The sequence below is a fragment of the Eriocheir sinensis genome, chromosome 27 (genome assembly GCF_024679095.1).
Source record: "Eriocheir sinensis breed Jianghai 21 chromosome 27, ASM2467909v1, whole genome shotgun sequence".
In the NCBI taxonomy this organism is placed as follows: Eukaryota; Metazoa; Arthropoda; class Malacostraca; order Decapoda; family Varunidae; genus Eriocheir; species Eriocheir sinensis.
The window spans coordinates 8613306-8633081 of NC_066535.1; the positions used below are offsets into that span (position 1 = coordinate 8613306).

The 19776-nt window shown below is 40.3% G+C and overlaps 2 protein-coding genes across 3 annotated transcripts; one reads left to right on the plus strand and one right to left on the minus strand.

Annotated features, from left to right (window-relative positions):
• The first annotated feature begins 1036 nt into the window (after window positions 1-1036).
• On the plus strand, window positions 1037-13488 carry LOC127004077 (serine/threonine-protein phosphatase 2A activator-like). Of its 2 annotated transcripts, XR_007757613.1 has the most exons (8): window positions 1037-1265; window positions 2881-2963; window positions 4925-5128; window positions 6178-6395; window positions 6589-6814; window positions 9971-10078; window positions 10986-11926; window positions 11957-13488. XR_007757613.1 is itself a non-coding variant. In XM_050871395.1 (7 exons), exons 1-7 carry the CDS (start codon window positions 1250-1252, stop codon window positions 11439-11441), a joined length of 1311 nt encoding a protein of 436 aa, XP_050727352.1. In that variant the 5' UTR covers window positions 1037-1249; the 3' UTR covers window positions 11442-13488. The 2 variants fall into 2 exon arrangements, 1 of the variants encoding a protein (XP_050727352.1); XM_050871395.1 differs by having other exon boundaries at window positions 10986-13488.
• Window positions 13489-14377: 889 nt separating this feature from the next.
• Window positions 14378-16607, minus strand: LOC127004281 (uncharacterized). The gene is made up of 2 exons (XM_050871843.1): window positions 16589-16607; window positions 14378-15691 (listed from the first exon to the last, which is right to left on the minus strand). Exons 1-2 carry the CDS (start codon window positions 16605-16607, stop codon window positions 15294-15296), a joined length of 417 nt encoding a protein of 138 aa, XP_050727800.1. The 3' UTR covers window positions 14378-15293.
• Window positions 16608-19776: the final 3169 nt, after the last annotated feature.

The window sequence follows — 19776 nt, forward strand, 5'->3', positions numbered from 1 at the left end:
TGACGTAGCTAATGTACAGAGTGAAGTATATAAGCGTGAAGATGAATCAAGGAGGAGCGATACAAAGCGGAACAAGTCAAAAGAAGAGAAAGATCATTGCATATGTCAGTTTCAGACCCATAACTGATGCACCCACCCAAATAATGATATTCAATTAAATTTATTGTTAAAATCGTTAGTTATTGGTGCTTTTTCCAGTAGTTATGGATCAGAAATCGGAAAATGCATCGCGCTAAGTACAACAATCTGGTTACGCTGGTCCAGTACGTCAATCCGGCAGAGGGCGTGGGATTAGTCCAAGGAGACTTTGGATTAGTCTGATAACGATATATATAGTGATGGCATTTTATATATGTAATTCACGGCCAAATAATAAACGTAGTACCTATAGTTTTTGGCGGTTACACAGTCATATATTAATTGATGTTGATCGGCTCCCATCCTAGCTGTCAGTTGATTTATGAAAAAAAGTTAGGCAATATTTTAATTGAATATTTTTAATTAAAGAATATTGAAAAAGCTCAACTAAATATATGAGCAGTAGTACCATGTCGGCTTGATCACACTTAATTCGTCCCTTTTATGCAAATATAGATTTATCCCAGATCGATTGATCCTGAGATTCACCACCAGTTCATAAGTTACACAAACGCTAATCTGTCTGAATATATTTAATTACTGTTGTCTCTTTCCTTTAAGATCTCCGTAGGGATTCTCGAGCGTAGCTATTTTTTGTATGATAGAGTAGATATACGAGGTCTTTGAAGTCTTCGGAGAATTATTTGTATCACTACTTGTCATTTCACGGTCATTTACAGCACGAGAAATACAATAAAAAAAAAACACAGAATAAGAGCTGGAGAACAAAACAGGAAAAAAATAACGAAGAAACCAAGGAGAGCCGCTATAAGACTAATAAGACCAGGCTTGGAATTATCTGAATAGTATTTTGTCCAATTTATGTAGGATACTATCTATTCTGTATGTTTTTTTTTTTCTTTTCTTTTCACAGGAGCTGCCGTTACAAAGTGGCCTGGCAGAAATTCCAGCCTTCCAGGTCACTTGTGAAGTTGTGACATTAAGATCAAGATCAAGATCAAGCTGAGTAAACAAACCCGTGTCGGTGTGTCACCCTGAAGAAGAAAACCTAACGAGTAAACGTGACATGCGCTCTGAATGATTCCCGTGCAGCCCAGTGGTCCAGCAGTGTAGTAGTTTCACGTCTTCTGGTGTCTTGACGAACGGCACAATGGTTATTGATTGTGGTTAGTCTCAAAACTTGGCATTAACCCTCACTGTAGACTCATTCAGAAAAATCCACACTCACTGGTTAATAGGGTAATACTTTCTAAGAAGTCCGCCTCCCCCTCCGCCACTCCAGCCCCCCCTACCCCCCAAGACAAGCCTGGGGAACTGTGGGGACCCGGGGTTTGGGGGGGGAAGCCAAAATCACTGAAAAATGGGCTTCCAAAATTTCCCTAGAAAAATCCCTAAATGAAGGAAAATTCCCTAGTCTCGAAAGTAAGGAAAGTCCTAACTTTATAACCTTATAGCCCCCCTCGCCCCCTGCTAACCTAGGGGGGCTGCGCCCCCTCTGGACCCCCCCACATGTGTGATGTGCCGGAAAATCGTGTTTTTTTTGTGGGGAGCATATTTAAACTACTCCAACTGAACTTTACGACCTGCTAACGACCCCCCTCCTAACCAAGGGGGGCTGTGCCCCCCCTGGACACCCCCACATGTAGGGAATTTTCTTTAATTTAGGTATTTTTCTAGGGAAATTTTGGAAGCCCATTTTTCAGTGATTTTGGCTTCCCCCCCAAACCTCGGTTCCCCACAGTTCCTTAGGCATGTCTTGGGGGGTAAGGGGGCTGGAGTGGCGGAGGGGGAGGCGGACTTCTTAGAAAGTATTACTCCATAGTCATCCCAATACCTTTCCTCATCCTAACCCTTATCCTAATCCTGTCCTGGCCCCTTGAATCCCCCGCACAATCCCCACATATCATGCTACCCGAGAGTGGCCCTCTGCGGGTCCCTTAGAAGTGAAAATGTTCACTTGTCACCACAACACACTAACCCCAACAATGACACTGAATTCACTTCCCTCCCTTGCACACTTGGCTCCCCGGTCCCCCCAACAGCCAACACAAATATGCGTGTTATGTACCTGATAGGTGCCCTGCGCATTATCATCCAGATCCAGACTATTTTTCCTTTGAAATGATTTGAATCTAACAGTGTCACTGGTATAAAATGATGTCTTTTAATACCACTGTGGCCCAACCTTACCCCAACGTTATCTAGGATAAAGTGACATTTCTTTTAACCCAATGTGAGCAAAATGTCATTTTACACAAATGAGCTTGAGGTGTCTTCTACCATAATGAACCCCAATGATCATGAAACGTCTTTTACCAAAATTATCCCTGATTGCTCATTGGTGTAAAAAGACAAACGAACATCCCAATCCTGTGGAGTCATGGCTAGGTGTGCTAGCCATTTCACTATTCACTGTGGATTGAGTTGAAATAGGAGAGAAGTTAAGAGTTGGGACTTTGTCTCAGAGCAATGCAGTTTTCTTTTGTAGAAATATCTGACTCTCTCTGAACAGAATTGTCAATATATTCCCTTAATTTTGCAACATCTATACCTCCCATGAATTTTACGGTATTTTATCTTCACCTAGATATAGTGAACATTTCTGAAGTGCCTTACTACTAAATAACTGAATGATGGTGATGGGTCTTGAGGCACTACACCAGGAGGTGAAGCCTTTGGGACTCAGATCTCCTGGGCCAAGACCAAGGTACAGGCAATCTATTTGGCAGACAGGCAGTTTATTTTGCTGAAATTTTTAATAAAGAAATGAAACCTTTTCAGAGCAACATACATTTGAGGAGCCCAAGCGTGCTGTCCTCAATCCAACTGACATCAAGAAATGGGAGCAATCTTGTGCCTATCAGGTAACTTAACAGTATTTTAGATTTTTTTTTAAGCCAAAATTTGGTAAAGTGCTTTTTCATTAGCAACACACTTGCCCTTTTCAGTGCTTATGACATGGTATTAAAAGATATTAATCAGCATCAGCAGCATAATGAAGACAGTGATGATCATCCTCATCACCATCATTGAGAGAGAGAGAGAGAGAGAGAGAGAGAGAGAGAGAGAGAGAGAGAGAGAGAGAGATGCATATACATCTATTCTTGTGAGTATTTATTTAGCAGTCATTTAATTCAATGATTATAATATTTTCTAATATGGTTAATCATAAGGATCACCACTCCAAACCAATATTCATAGTAATTTAGCACGTGAAAGAATTATTATTATAATGCATTTTCGTATACGTTTTACCTTGGGGAGGGGCCAGGGGGGCAAGCCTCATTAATTATAAAGTTGGGTGGCTTCGATTTTCTAAGTCCATTGTTGTTGTTTCACGAAGGCCCCTTTAGACAGACTGAGCCTGAGCACTACACCACAGAAACTAGTTCCTAAGTCAGTATAATATCCAGAACGCGTATGGATCATTACGATTTCGGACATAAAACGGTCTTTACGAGTTCTACGTTATTTTCTTCTCTATATTAGAGCAAATAATGGCGCAAGTATTTGTATTTTATAATTCTAAAGGACTATACATTCATGAAGTATTACTACGCGTGGGTGTATCGCGCTACTGACACGTATGCACGTCAGTCTTCCTCGGGCCGCCATGATGGACGGTGGTGGGATCAACACTCAAGTCTTCTTGAGTCTCCTCAAATTATCATTCTACTTCACCTCTCAGTAAGTGTTAACTGACTATTTAGCCTCTTTATTGGTATCCCCCATGAGGCACCTCGTGCCACATTGCGCCGTCAATTAACCCAAAACCAAGTCCATGTGACCCTTCAATACCACCATATTCGAACAGTGACGCGGGCATGTCACATGGGATGCGCTTGGTGCCTCGTGGCCGCATCAAGCTGTGACTGACAAGTTGGGCAGTTAGAGATGGCCTCCTTAGCACAGGGGGGGTTGAGGGGGGTGAACCCCCCCCATTAGCAGTTAGGTTATAAAGTTCGGTTGAAGTAATTTAGATATATTCAATATGCAGTGTGGGCCGTCGAAAATTACGCAGGTATGCAACGCGAGATGGAGTGGGGTGGCGGCGCCCCTACACTGGGCATCTAATGACACGCCCGACACTCATCAGCAGACCGGATGCAGCGGCATCTACCGCTGCAAGGTTGTTAAATTAGATTAACTGATTAAAAGACAATAGATTTAGGAAACTTTCCTCAAAGTTTTGGGACTGGGGATTTTTCCCAATTTTAGGGAAATTTTTGAGGCCCATATTTCAGTCAGTTTGCCTTCTCACACCCAAAACCCAGATTCCCCATAGGTTCCCAGGCTCTCAATATAACGCTCTCTAGGCTGTTGAGTGTTAAGTGTGGGACTGACAAGACGGACAGATAGAGCTGCCCTCCTTAGCACAGGGGGAGGGTCGAGGGGGGCGAAGCCCCTCTATTAGCAGTTAGGTTATAAAGTTCGGTTGGAGTAGTTTAAATATATTCGACATGCAGTGTGGGCCATCAAAAATTTCGTAGGTACGCAACGCGGGATGGAGTGGGGAGGCGGCGCCCACTTTGCTGGGCATCTAATGACACGCCTGACACTCATCAACAGACCGGCTGCGGCAGCTGCTAGGTTATATTGGAATAGATTACAAGAGTATGCGTTAGGGACTTTCCTTACTTTCGAGACTAGGGAATTTTGTAGGGAAATTTTGGAAGCCCATTTTTGAGTGATTTTGCCTCTCCCCCCAAAAACCACGGTTCCCCAGAGGTCCCCAGTCTTGTGTTGGGGGGTAGTGGGGGCTGGAGAGGTGGAGGAGGTGGAATGGTAATTCTTAAAATTTACCTCTAATTTACTTACTTTTCAGGATATTTTGGGTTTCATAACATCTATGAACATAGCTGTCAAGGGCAAGAAAAACAGCTCTGCATGTGGCACCAACGGAGTAATCTCAGGGCTTCTCAATACACTGGACACCATCAGCCAGTGGGTTGACGACATTCCCCCAATTGACCAGCCACAACGTTACGGGAATAAAGCCTTTCGAGACCTATACGCAAGACTTAAAATGGTAATATTCCAACAAAGCTGTATTCAATCTCAACTGATATACATTTACAGCTATGCCAATAAGTTTATTTGTTTATTAATTAGATGAATGCTACTTTTCATATAGATATTTTCTTCAGATTTTAACTTAACTCAGACATGCTGAGACCAATGGAGGATATAAGTGATATAGTTGAGTGTCACTCCAGCCATAAATATGTTCAGCATACCATTGCATTACTCCAAGTCACTACTATCTAGAAACAAACACAATATCTTGATATGCAAAGGATAAAATCTTAATTAGGAATGAGTTTATAGCCTTTTGATAGCTCCCTTTTATGTTTTTGCTGGTGAACTTACTACCTATGTTACTAGTAGTCTCCATTAGTTATTGTTGCTGTGCCTAAGTCTGAGGTGTGCATTATCATGCTCTGGCAACCTGCTATCACACAGTATGTCCGATTTCATGAATACTCTATGATAGTCAGTGCTTAGGAAACAGTTGTCAGTATCAGTAATATGCAAGCAGCAATGACAAATACCATCAATTATATATAATTGATTTTGAGTTTCAAATTATTAAAAATGTCATAGACAGATGTTTTGTGAATTTATAAGGTCGCTGATTATAATTAATAGATAGCCCTGGTGCTGCTCTCCAGGGAGGAAAGTTTATAACAAGACAGCTGTCTGCAACATTAATAATAATAACTGATGGTATTTGTCATTGCTGCCTGCATATTATTGATATTGACAACTGTTTCCTCTGTGTAGGCCGTCATGTGGTATTCATGAAATTGAGCACACCATGTGACAACAGGTTGCCAGAGCACGATAAGGCACACCTCAGACTCAAGCACCACGACTATAGTTGCTCACTTTACAGCAGCTCTGGAAATCAATACTTTGAGATTCATATGAATGTGTAACTCCATTTTATATATGCAACATTGAAATGGTATATCTATTCTGAATGCAACTAAATAAATAATTAACTTGAATAGAAAGTTTCCCAGTCTTTTTTTTTTTTTTTTTTTTTTTTTTAACTAGGAATGATCGATATTTCAGGAAAGCAGAGAAATAATTATGGCAGCTCTACCAGAAGAGTTTCATCCAGCAGTCCAAGAGATTTCAATATATCTGGAGGAAAGTTTTGGCAACTCAACAAGAATTGACTATGGCACTGGACATGAGCTGGCATTCGTCATGTTCCTTAGCTGCGTATTTAAGATAGGAGCCCTCAAGCAAGAGGATTCAGTCGCAGTTGTCACAAAAATATTCAACAGGTACTGCTGTCATTCTGCCGTGGCTTAATTTTTCATGATACATCTCATCCTCAAGTACTTTTCCCTGTTCCTTTTTCACCTTTAAACAGTTATCTGCCATCATCATTGCACCTCATCCTGAAATACTTATCCCTGTGCTTTTATTTACCTTTAGCTAAAATTATTTGCCACCAAGATCCTGTCTCATCCTCAGGTACCTTGTGCTGTGTCGTAAGCTGCAGATGACGTACAAGATGGAGCCAGCAGGGAGTCAGGGAGTGTGGAGTCTGGATGACTACCAGTTCATTCCTTTCATCTGGGGGTCATCACAGCTCCAGATGAACCCCAAAATTGCCCCAGAAATGTTTTGCAGTGAAAAGATCGTTAATGACAACGCAGATGAATACATGTTCCTTGGTTGTATCAAATTTATATTATCGGTAAGTTGATTTCTTTAGAGGATGATTGGTCAGTTTAGCTTATAGGTAATAGGGAAGTACAGAGGTGGATATATTTAGAGAGAGAATTTAGGAAGGGAAACATTTTGTCTTAAACCTCAGTGCTGCTCGCTTTATATTAAAAAAAAAAAAAAAGTTATGTCCTGTGGAGAATTACAGGCTATTGCTCCATTCCAAAAGCAGAAAGGCTAAGAAGGTGAATGATCTGCATTGTCTCATCTAATACTGAGTAAGTCCTTCTAAATGATCAGTCTGCTCTGCATTTTTTAGTATATAGTTATTATAGACTCTCTTCAGGAGTTACTCAATACTAGAGGAGGTAATGCAGAACATGCAACTTCTAGCCTTTATTATTTTCAGATGGAGCAATTGGCCATTAATTTCTCAAGCATCAGCAAGACTTACTCAATGTTAGATGAGGTGAAGCAGACCACACACCTCACTGGCCTTCTGTTCCTTTGGAATGAAGCAATAGGCTGTAATTTACTCTCAGCAGGAAATAATTTATTTGCTTTGTAAAAGATAGCAAGGAAAACAGCACTGAGATGGAGAGTAAGGGACTGGAGAATATAATTGTTTGTTACTTCTGCCAGTGGCAAGATGATTATGTTTTTTGTTTTGTTTGTGTCAATTAGTAGGATTATGTAAGAACTATAAATTATTTCCTAGTCAAAGTAGGATATATAAAAACTTTTCATTATTTCTTCATGAAACTTAGTAGGAAAGTATAGCATCAGCCAAGGAAAAAAAACTTTGAATGTTGGAAAATGATGAATGAGAACTGATAATGAATGTGAATTAAATGGCAAAACTAAATCAATGGCTTAAGGCTTATGTCTACATGAGAGTTACTGTTTTGTTTTGGTGGAGTTCTACAGTCTATAAACTGAGTCTACCTTTACATCTGACATACTATTCCCTTACAGGAGCTTCCCTCAAAGGGGTGGTTATGGCAAAAGTGTCTCCAACTTTCCCTGCTCTGGCACTCCTCAGCATCCCTTGCCTATCAACCCTCCCTTTCCAATAGCCATCCACTTTGTTGATCCATTTCATTGGTGGTCACCCTTTAACACCATCTTTTTCAATCCTGCCCTCATATACTCTATTTATAAAGTCATTCTCACCGTGTGTCCAACCATTTCGGAGCACCACACTTCAGCCATTTAACTTTTCCATGATGTACTCCTGTTGCTGTTACTTCCACACCAAACCTCTCCTACAAACTTTATAGCTTCCTCCATCCCTGTTTACAATCACCGCCCCTCCTTCACCACCTCACCACCACATTGCACAAGACACTATTCCTGAGACGCATAGATTTATAATTATACGTCTCTGCTCAACTTCAGCTCCCCTGTGGTGTCTTAATCTTTATGCAATAATTAATCAGAATTGCTGGTGAGCTCTGGAACAGCTTTGCTTGGGTGCACTCAAGTTTTTTAACTTTGGATATTTCAGATAATGTCCCCTCTATTAGTCTGATTTATAGATGGTTTACTGTAAATCCTGTTGTGAGGGTCTTTTGTTACAATGTCCAGTAATGCAGAGTAGAGTCATTGACATAAGAGTAGATAAAATAGTTTGTTTTGGAATGATCATTAACTCCTTAAGCCTGGGGAGGATATTGTCGACTCACCGGCTGTGCTGACAGGCTGCCCGAAGGTCCTGCAGTTGGCAAAAAGTTTATTTCCAAATTTTTCCACAACTAACTACTGAAGATATTTAGAAAAATTTGTTTTTGTTGGAATCCTCTTGCTTTATTTATGACAATGGATGCATTAATAGCTCTCTTTTTAACACTGATGAGAACAGGCGGGTTGGAAACAGGAGTGAGGCAGTGCAGGCTGTTTCTCCACACACCTGGCCGTAGTAGAATTACACATTCTGGAGAAAAAATATCTGATCACAGATGACAATTGTTTACTCAGTTATATTCAATAGTTTTTCAACAAAAAAGGAACAGAAAATTAACCTTTTTTCCAAATGTATGGTTGTTGTCCATAGACATAAAGCACTTACAAAACTTTTACAACTATAGTCCGTTTCATTCCATCTGTCCACTCGTGAACGTAGATGTGGCACTTGCACATTGTTAGTTCGTGATAGCGTGTAGATTAACTTAATATTTTCAATGACATATTTGGATGTTTGTGTATACATGAAACCCTCATGCCCAATTATATGAGCTGCAAACATGCCGATTTGCATCAATAATATACCACAGAAGCACACGAAAGAACAGCTTGTATATCAAACAGTATATAGTCTGATCATACTCGAACAACTTATAGCCTTTCAGATACCCACATTTCATTTCATTCAGGTATATAAAGTGATATCTGGATCTGCAAGTGTCTATACATAAGGAATTTTGATGTGTTGCATGTAAATAACATGGATGATATTTGAAATATCCTAGCATAACATTCAACAGTTATTACTTACTATTTCATATTATTTTAAATATTAATCATTATTTACATGCAGTAAATTATTAAAATACCCTTTATTTGCACTTGCAGAGTCAGATATCTTTAATATAACTGAAATGAGATGAATTATACGAATTTAAAAAAACATAGATTGATCATTCGATCATGATGTGACTATGTTGTTTGATACAAGCATGTATTTTCATGTGCTTGTATGTTAGGTTATCGATGCAAATGACTGAGTTGCTTTTTGTATGAATAAACATTCAAATATATTATTGAAAAATAAGATTGAATGTCTATCACAACAGTTGATTTTCACGTAACTCACGAACTAGAAATCCCCAGGTGCCACATCTATCAAAATTTCTGCTGATAATCTTCAACACCATGCTCACACATTTTTCTATCTGTGTGCCCTTCATTGCTCCCTCCCTCACCTTTCTCTCAATGCTTTTAAACTTACATATAACTATTCATAAGTACTGTACTTAACTCAATTATTTCCTCCATTCTCTCTTCCTCCAACCAGATCTTACACATCTTACATCTAGTCATACTTTCTGCTCTAAATTGAATGGCTTCAGTCTTGTTAGTTTAATTTTGTCTTATGATTTTGACATTGAATGTAGGTATCTGCTATGCACAGAAATTTTCCATCTCATTTTTAATTGAAACAACCCAGTTATATATCTGCTCCTTACAGGTGAAAACTGGGCCATTTGCTGAGCATTCTAACCAACTATGGAACATCAGTGGTGTCCAGTCCTGGACAAAAATTAATCAGGGCTTGATCAAGATGTACAAGGCAGAGGTAATATATTATCACTGTCACAATCCTGCTTCCATAACTCATACCAGCACTCTCTGTCCAAAAATGCACTGTATATAACTACACTTATTTTGGTAAGGTGACCTTAGTTTTTTTTGTTTGTTTTTTCTACTTTTCCGGTCTTTCAATTTGCTCCTTTAGTGACCTTTTTTATATATTTTCCATCATAATTAAATTTTTGTTTTGTTTCCTGACCTTTTTTCTTTTCTTTTTCATCAGACATCTCTTTCCCTGATGACTTTTTCATTATTATTTTAATCCAGCTTTAATAAATTTGTTTCTTTTTATGTACTCTGTCTTAAAACATGTCTCATCATGATCTCAAACTGCTTGACCACAGCAACTGCTATATCAAATGTGGGTTCATTTGTTAAGTCAACATACCGTAATTATATTCCTCATGTTTCTCAGCTCTTTCTCTCATTCCAAGTGATTTATCCTGAAAGTCTTGCTTCATTTAGTACTTCTATGGTAAGAAGAGGCAGAGTAGTGGCTAAACAAAAACAGGAAAAGCTAGCAACTTAAAAAAAAAAGCTAAAAATGAATGTTGAAGTGTTTGTGTGTATTTACCAAGTTGTTATATGCAGGAAATGAGCTTTGCTTGTGAGGTCCTGTCCCTGACTCTCCTTCTATCAGATTTTACTTTTAATTAATTAAAGATTTTAGACTTGATGATTATCCTGCCCATGTCTTTCCATAATTCAGCACATCTACTGTGTGGAAAACTATATTTTCTTTATGCCCTTCAGGCACTTTGTCTTCTTGAGTTTCTTTCTGTGTCCTCTTGTTGCTCCCCATCCCATACAAATAGATCTTCTCTATTAGTTTTATCTACTCCTACCCTTGCCCATCATGCAGGTGTGAATAAAATATCTTTTATTATTTACAGGTGCTACACAAGTATCCCGTTGTGCAGCATGTCCTCTTTGGTAGCATCCTGTCCATTGCTCCCACTGTGGAGGTGGTGTACCACCCTCCAGGGGCTGACATGCCTCCTCTAAGTGGCAAATTTCCAGGAGCACCATCATCTTCCATGTCCTCAATGCCTGGGCCCAGAATACCCCCTTTTACTGATGCAATGCCCCCAAGCATTCCTAGTTTTGGTAGAATGCAACAGGATTTACCTCTGAAGGAAGGTTTGTCCACAATACCTACTATTGGCAAGATGCCTCAAGGCTTAATGGACACTACATCAAACACCAATTCAATAGCTGCCAGCAGAGCCACAACTGCCTCATGTGCTGATGAAAGGCACCCAGCCATGTCTCCACTCAACCCATTATCTTCTAGTGGCTTTACAAAATGCAACATTACCTCAGAAAATACAAATGAAAGTACAAAATAGGCAGCCTTATAAATATATATATATATATATATATATATATATATATATATATATATATATATATATATATATATATATATATATATATATATATATATACACATACATACATACACAGTAGAGCCCCACTTAGTGCGAACCGCAATAAGCTCGAGCCACCATCTACCAAGAAAATAATTAATTAGCGCAAAAGCCTCAGTTAGTGCGAGCAGCCACCACGACTTGGCATCTTGGCGGCTTGTGCCACCAAGATGTGCAGCACAAGCCGCCATGATGCACGGCATAAGCCGCCATGATGCACGGCACAAGCCACCATGATGCACGGCACGAGCCGCCATGATGCATGGCACAAGCCGCCATGATACACAGCACAAGCCGCCATGATGCGCGGCACAAGCCCTTACTTTAGCAGACGATGCCATGTTGATACAGGTAAAGTGCTTTGTTTACGTTGTGGATGTGGATACGAGCAACTGACCTTGGCCGTGTGTGATGCACACCCGGAAAATTTGGAGTTGCCGGTTGTCCAAGTGTGATACTGCCTTAAGGCAGCGAGGCCACTGACCAGATGAGCGCCGGCGATGACGTCATCGGACTCCCAGCGAATCACAAGCATGTTTTCAGAGCTCAGCCAATCATAGGGTTTTTTTTTTTAATGCGAGTGATTATCAAACCCAAAAGTCAGACCCACGTGTGCACCAAATAATTTTTTTCATATTGGTTACTTTATTCAATTAGCGCGAATTCAGTTAGTGCAACCGCTTTCATTCACCTAATTCTCGCGCTAAATGGGGCTCTAATGTATGTATGTATGTATGTATGTATGTGTATATATATATATATATATATATATATATATATATATATATATATATATATATATATATATATATATATATATATATATATATTTCACATGGGTATTTCATCTTTTATGTCATACATTTCATCTTTCACATATTTGGTAATGCAGAACTGCATGGAAAACTTGCATGTTCATCAAATGCACGCTGGGGTGATTTTTGTTATAGGAAATATTTCTATCCTTGCTAAATAGGTTTATATCTTTATCAGTTATGTATGAAGACATTGGGTTTTCACTACGAATATTTTACAAGGTCACAGAGGAGATTAGTCAAGTCCTCATATTATATTTTTATGTTCAGTGTACAGAGATCTTTTAAAACTACCATGAGGCTCATAACACCACCCGTGAAAATCCAAACATCCTCTACAAGAGCCTTTTCAAACCGGTGTACTTAGATGCCAAATCGTTTGTGAATACAGGCATAAGAAGCTTACTGTAATGATGAATAAGGCAGAGTGGAGGATGGAGAGGACATGGTGTGGAAGAGGTGAAACTATACCAATCCATCTATTTTATTAAGGCACTGTAGGTGGGGTTAGGTAAGACCAAAAAAATGCAGTTATGTATTGCCAAATCTTTAATTCCCAACAATAATTTTATTTTTGTCTGAAAATTACTTCTAAATTAATTTAAAATACACTGTATATAGATTTAATTCTATAAAGAGCTGTATAGATTTTATGAATTGTTTGTTTTTTGAGGATAATCAGTGACTGTATAAATTCCATAACACTGTGCAACATTTTTGCAATGTTGCCAAGTGGAGTTACTTAAGCTCAGACCGGGTCACCATCCCGCCATGGAAACTTACCCTATGACATGTATGTGGCAACTTTGTTAACCGACAGAGACCCAAGGGAGTCACACCTCAAGTGCCTTCATAAAGTGGATGGCCTATAGAAGGGCTGTGAGGATAAAACCTAAGTGAAAGAAGCTTGTTTTACTAAATGTGTGAACTTTGTTACTTTCCTAATAAGCTCTAAATTCTCTAATTAACTGTTCTTTTGTTGGGTTGTGAGACATCACATGATATCAAGATCTGGGGAAAGTGTTTTGATGTCTCCCAGATCATCAAAACACTTGTTCACTGGATTGATTATTGCAATATCTTATATTTCATGCTTAAACCCTTTTTTTGCTTGGTGTGGTGAATAGGATAAAATGATGGTGATGACATGAGATGCTGTTTTGTTAACCCTGATGCAATAACGTATCAGCTGTGGTGAAAATCGGCCACAGTTTCAAAATAATATTGAATGACTCATAAAACATGTATGCACAATGATTCTATTTATTATATTCCTGCTTTCAGTCATCAGCAAGGCTGAAGTAATACTACCTATCATATTTTCATTACTGACAAACAAACATGTGACATCAGCATTTTTTATTTCCATCATTCAGCTTCTCCAGCTATCATCATTTGTTGTAGATGTCAAGGAAGTTAGTCTGTACTAAGTAGTACCATAAATGCCAGCAACTCATTCTTCACTCTGTAGATGTGGAGAAATCAAGCTGCTTCATGTAAGTTGTCTACACCAGGAGTAGTGTTCTCATCAAAGTAACAAGCCATAGTGTCGTGTGACAACTTCTTTCCCTCCATACAGGGAAGGTGTTTGGGTAATGCAATTTACCCAACTCCAACACCCTCATAGGTTAACAGGTCTGATTTTCATTGCAGGTTGAGTAGCCCAAGTACCCATATATTCTCATTTTTCCATTCTGATGCAGGGATCATGGGCAACTATTACATTCATTTTTAATTTTGTATTTCATACAACAGCACATGTAATGAAACTACTTTGCATTCTGAACTATCCAAACTGAAATCACATCATTTGTTATTCATGTCAATCACATTTTTGGAACATACTGCAGTAGGACCTATGGCATTCTTGTGCTTATAATCCTTGTTCAATAACAATAACACTCCCTATTAGTATTTTAATCATCCTGTAGGAGGTATATAATTCTAAACAATATTACAATATATATGCCAAAAATGCAAATATGGAAGTTAAAGGTATGTGAAAATGATTTAATGACAGGTGTTATCAAATGGATGAAGAATTAATAATTGATAGTCACCTTTGTGGGAAAGGTGGAGAAGTGAGAATACATTGTTACTAAGCAATTCTGCCCTTAAGGAAAAAGCAGATAGTTGTTTCTTAACCTTGAGACTTGTTCCTTGTTCTGTCAAGCTGGTAAACACTCAAAGTCTTATGCTTCTAATTAATTGTATTCTTAGCCTCACTTCTGATGCAACGAATCACTAAATCAATGGGGACATACGCCAGGGGGGCACATCGCTATGCCCACCTTACAATGCCAAGCCTGGGGGTTCCTCCTGGCAAGTCAAGTCTCTATGCAGGCCCCCTTCTCATCCTCAGTACCTCATGGCAGAATCTGTCAACCTGCTCAAGCCACTAACTCTGTGAGTGTCCCCTTGGCCTTCTCCACTCAGAATTGTCTTTGACAGCAACAACCTGGTGAACTTGGTTGGCTTCTGGGTAGTGTGCCACATGCCCATATACCTGGAGCTGACATTCACAGACTATGCAGGTAATAAGTCTCAAATCTGTCTCATGAAGTAATTGCTGATTTGACACAGAATCATTCCAGCAATATCCTATAATTCTGTATTGGCACTTATTACCTAAGGCATCAACCACTAATTGATCTCAGACACTCTCCAGTGAACTCCTTTGCAGCTTGAAGTATCATGTTTAAAAGGTATCCCACAATTCTACAAGGTCCTCAAGGGTGCTAAGCACATTGATCCGATTGGGGACTGTCACTGCATACTCATGAGCACATACCTGGTCTTTCAGTCTCTGAGGATGGAATGCAGTATGGCTACATCTAGAGATTTTTCTCGACTTGACACGGATCTTGGGTACTGCAGCAACGAGTCTCATCAATTTATGATGCAGCAGACTTCTTTGTATTATTGAATTAAGTTAATTCTGATGTTTAAATGAAGCTCAGATGTGTAGAATGCCATTGTATTGTGTACTGTTCCCTTCAGGGTAGGGCATGTTCCCTTCAATGTAGGGAATGTTCCCTTCAGTGTAGGACATGTTTCCTTTAATGTAGGGTATGTTCCCTTCAATGTAGTAAATGTTCCCTTCAGTGTAGGGTATGTTCCCTATGATATAGGGCATGTTCCCCTTAGTGAAGGGCATGTTCCCTTCAATGTAAGGAATGTTCCATTCAGTGAAGGGCAGGTTCCCTTCAATGTTGGGCAAGTCCCCCCCTTCAGTGAAGGTCATGTTCCCTTCAGTGTGGGACATGTTGCCTCCAGTGTAGGGAATGTTGCCTCCAGTGTAGGGAATGTTCCCTTCAGTGTAGGACATGTTGCCTCCAGTGTAGGGTATGTTTCCTTCAATATAGGGTATGTTCCTTTCAGTGTATTACAGTGTATTCAATGCAGGTCTTGTTGCCTTCAGTGTACGGCATGTTCCTTTCAATGTAGGGTATGTTCCCTTCAATGTAGGGTATGTTCCCTCCAATGTAGGGTATGTTCCCTTCAATGTAGGGTATGTTTCCTTCAATGTAGGGTATGTTCCCTTCAATGTAGGGTATGTTGCCTTAAATGTAGGACTTGCTCCCTTCAGTGTAGGGTATGTTCCCTTCAGTCCTTACCTCTAATCCTTTAGCTTACTCTGTCAAACTGTTCTCTCCATTGGGCTCCTCCGATCATAACCTTATTTGTTTCCTGTCCTATCGCTCCTGTACATCCCCTGGACCCACCGAAGAGGCGATGCTTCTGGCATTTTGCTTCAGCTCAGTGGGACGACCTGAGGATGTACTTTTCCGATTTCCCGTGGAATGATTACTGCTTCCAGGAGAGAGACCCCTCTGTGTGTGCCCAGCGCATCTCAGAGGTGATTGTCTCTGGAATGGAGGCATACATTCCATGTTCTTTCTCTACTCCTCATGCTAAAAAGCCTTGGTTTAATCATGCTTGTTCTCGTGCTATTAAAGATAGAGAGGCAGCTCACAAAAGGTTCCAGAGCCTTCGAACTCCCGCTAACTATGACCTTTACATTTCAGCCAAATCTATTCTCCGACTTACCAAAACTTCTTTTATCAATAGAAAATGTCAACACCTTGCTTCTTCTAATTCTTCCCGTGACTTCTGGCACCTAGCCAAAAATATCTCCTCCAATTTCACTTCTTCCTCTTTCCCTCCTCTCCTTAACCCTGACGGCAGCACTGCCGTCTCATCTGTCTCTAAGGCTGAACTCTTCGCTCAAACTTTCTGTAAGAATTCCACCTTGGATAATTCTGGGCATATTTCTCCTACTCATCCCCCCTCTGACTCCTTTATTCCTGTTATTAAGATTCTTCCAAATGATGTTTTCTGTGCCCTCTCTGGCCTCAACTCTCAGAAGGCTTATGGACCTGATGGAGTGCCTCCTATTGTCCTTAAAAACTGTGCTTCCGTGCTGACACCCTGCCTGGTCAAACTCTTTCGTCTCTGCCTATCAACATCTACCTTTCCTTCCTGCTGGAAGTATGCCTTTGTACAGCCTGTGCCTAAAAAGGGTGACCGTTCCAATCCCTCAAACTACCGCCCTATAGCTTTACTTTCCTGTCTACCTAAAGCTTTTGATTTTTTAATCAATCCTTAACCGGAAGATTCAAAAGCACCTTTCCACTTCTAACCTTCTATCTGATCGCCAGTATGGGTTCCGCAAGGGGCGTTCTACTGGCAATCTTCTTGCTCTCTTAACTGACTCTTGGTCATCCTCTCTTAGCCATTTCGGTGAAACTTTCTCTTGTGCTAGACATATCAAAAGCTTTCGATAGAGTCTGGCACAAGTCTTTGCTTTCTAAACTGCCCTCTTTTGGATTCTATCCCTCTCTCTGTTCCTTAATCTCCAGTTTCCTTTCCGGCCGTTCTATCTCTGCGGTGGTAGACGGTCACTGTTCTTCCCCTAAACCTATCAGCAGTGGTGTTCCACAGGGCTGTCCTATCACCCACTCTCTTCTTGTTATTCATCAATGATCTTCTTTCCATAACAAACTGTCCTGTCAGTCCACTCATACGCCGACGACTCCGCTCTACATTATTCAACTTCTTTCAATAGAAGACCCTCTCAACAGGAAGTACACGACTCCAGACTGGAGGCTGCGGAACGCTTAACCTCAGACCTTGCTATCATTTCCGATTAGGGCAGAAGGAACCTTGTGTCCTTCAGTGCCTCAAAAACTCAATTTCTCCACCTATCAACTCGACACAATCTTCCAAACACCTATCCCTTATTCTTTGACAACACTCAGCTATCACCATCTTCAACACTAAACATCCTCGGTCTATCCTTTACTCAAAATCTCAACTGGAAACTTCACATCTCTCTCGCTAAATCAGCTTCCTCGAGATTGGGCGTTCTGTATCGTCTCCGCCAGTTCTTCTCCCCCGCGCAGTTGCTATCCATATACAGGGGCCTTGTCCGCCCTCGTATGGAGTATGCATCTCACGTGTGGGGGGGCTCCACTCACATAGCTCTTCTGGACAGAGTGGAGTCTGAGGCTCTTTGTCTCATCAGCTCTCCTCCTCCTACTGATAGTCTTCTACCCCTTAAATTCTGTCGCGATGTTGCCTCTCTTTCTATCTTCTATCGATATTTCCACGCTGACTGCTCTTCTGAACTTGCTAACTGCATGCCTCCCCCCCTCCCGCGGCTCCGCTGCACACGTCTTTCTACTCATGCTCATCCCTATACTGTCCAAACCCTTTATGCAAGAGTTAACCAGCATCTTCACTCTTTCATCCCTCACGCTGGTAAACTCTGGAACAATCTTCCTTCATCTGTATTTCCTCCTGCCTACGACTTGAACTCTTTCAAGAGAAGGGTATCAGGGCACCTCTCCTGAAATTGACCTCTCTTTTGGCCACCTCTTTTGATTCTTTTTTGGGAGCAGCAAGTAGTGGGCTTTTTTTAATTTTTTTTTATTGTTTCCTTTTTTTGTGTGCCCTTGAGCTGCCTCCTTTGTTGTAAAAAAAAAAAAAAAAAATTAAGGTATGTTCCCTTCAATGTAGGGTATGTTCCCTTCAATGTAGGGATGTTCCCATCATTGTAGGGTATGTTGCCTTAAATGTAGGACTTGTTCCCTTCAATGTAGGACTTGTTGCCTTCAATGTAGGGTGTGTTCCTTTCAATGTAGGGTGTGTTGCCACCAATGTAGGGCATGTTACCTCCAGTGTAGAGTATGTTCCCTTCAGTGTAGGGCATGTTGCCTTCAGTGCAGGGTATGTTCCCTTCAGTGTAGGGCATGTTGCCTCCAGTGTAGCGTATGTTCCCTTCAGTGTAGGGCATGTTGCCTTCAGTGTAGGGTATGTTCCCTTCAGTGTAGGGTATGTTGCCTTCAGTGTAGGGTATGTTCCTTTCAATGTAGGGTATGTTCCCTTCAGTGTAGGGTATGTTCCCTTCAGTGTAGGACATGTTGCCTCCAGTGTAGGATATTCCCTTTAGTGTAGGGTATGTTCCCTTCAATGTAGGACATGTTGCCTCCTGTGTAGGGTATTCCCTTTAGTGTAGGGTATGTTCCCTTCAATGTAGGGCATGTTGCCTCCAGTACAGTGTAGGGTATGTTCCCTTCAGTGTAGGGTATGTTCCCTTCAGTGTAGGACATGTTGCCTCCAGTGTAGGGTATGTTCCCTTCAATGTAGGGCATGTTGCCTCCAGTACAGTGTAGGGTATGTTCCCTTCAGTGTAGGGTATGTTCCCTTCAGTGTAGGGTATGTTCCCTTCAATGTAGGGTATGTTCCCTTCAGCGAAGGGCATGTTGCCTCCAGTGCAGGGTACGCTCCCTTTAGTATAGGGTATACTTTCCAATTCATACATAACATACCAACATAACAGGAAAAAAGCTGCTACTGAATACAAGCCAAGGTATATAAATGAACTACTGTCAAGAATAAGAATATTCATCAAAGTTTATTTTGACTAGTTTATTTTTCACACCTGTGCTGAAATTTCCTTTTTTTTCTTTTTCTAATCATCTAATGTATCAACTGAGGGACGCATGTGGAGTTGCAGACTTATCCAGTCTTAAATGTTTTTAATTTCCAATTAATAGGCTTTCCTCTTCTAGCCTTTATGAACAAATGAGTAAGTTATAGAATATAATAGATTATCTGTATACTCATTAAGTATGATTAGATATACTGTATCTACCACCAGCTCTTATCAGATGTATAGCCTTGCATTCTATAACTTGTCTAAATATATTACTAATTTGTTTACCAACCTCAGCTTTCAGTGTTGTAGATGTGTGTTTACCTCTCGCTCTCACTGAAACACTTTCTTCAAAAATCGAGAAATTCACACTGGCTGAGTAATCACACTGGCATGACCAATAACGTTACGTTATAGTTATACTATAATGATTATCTTTCACAACTGTAAAAAATATTGTTATTTGTGACATGACACTGAATACTCTCAGTTGCAAGTA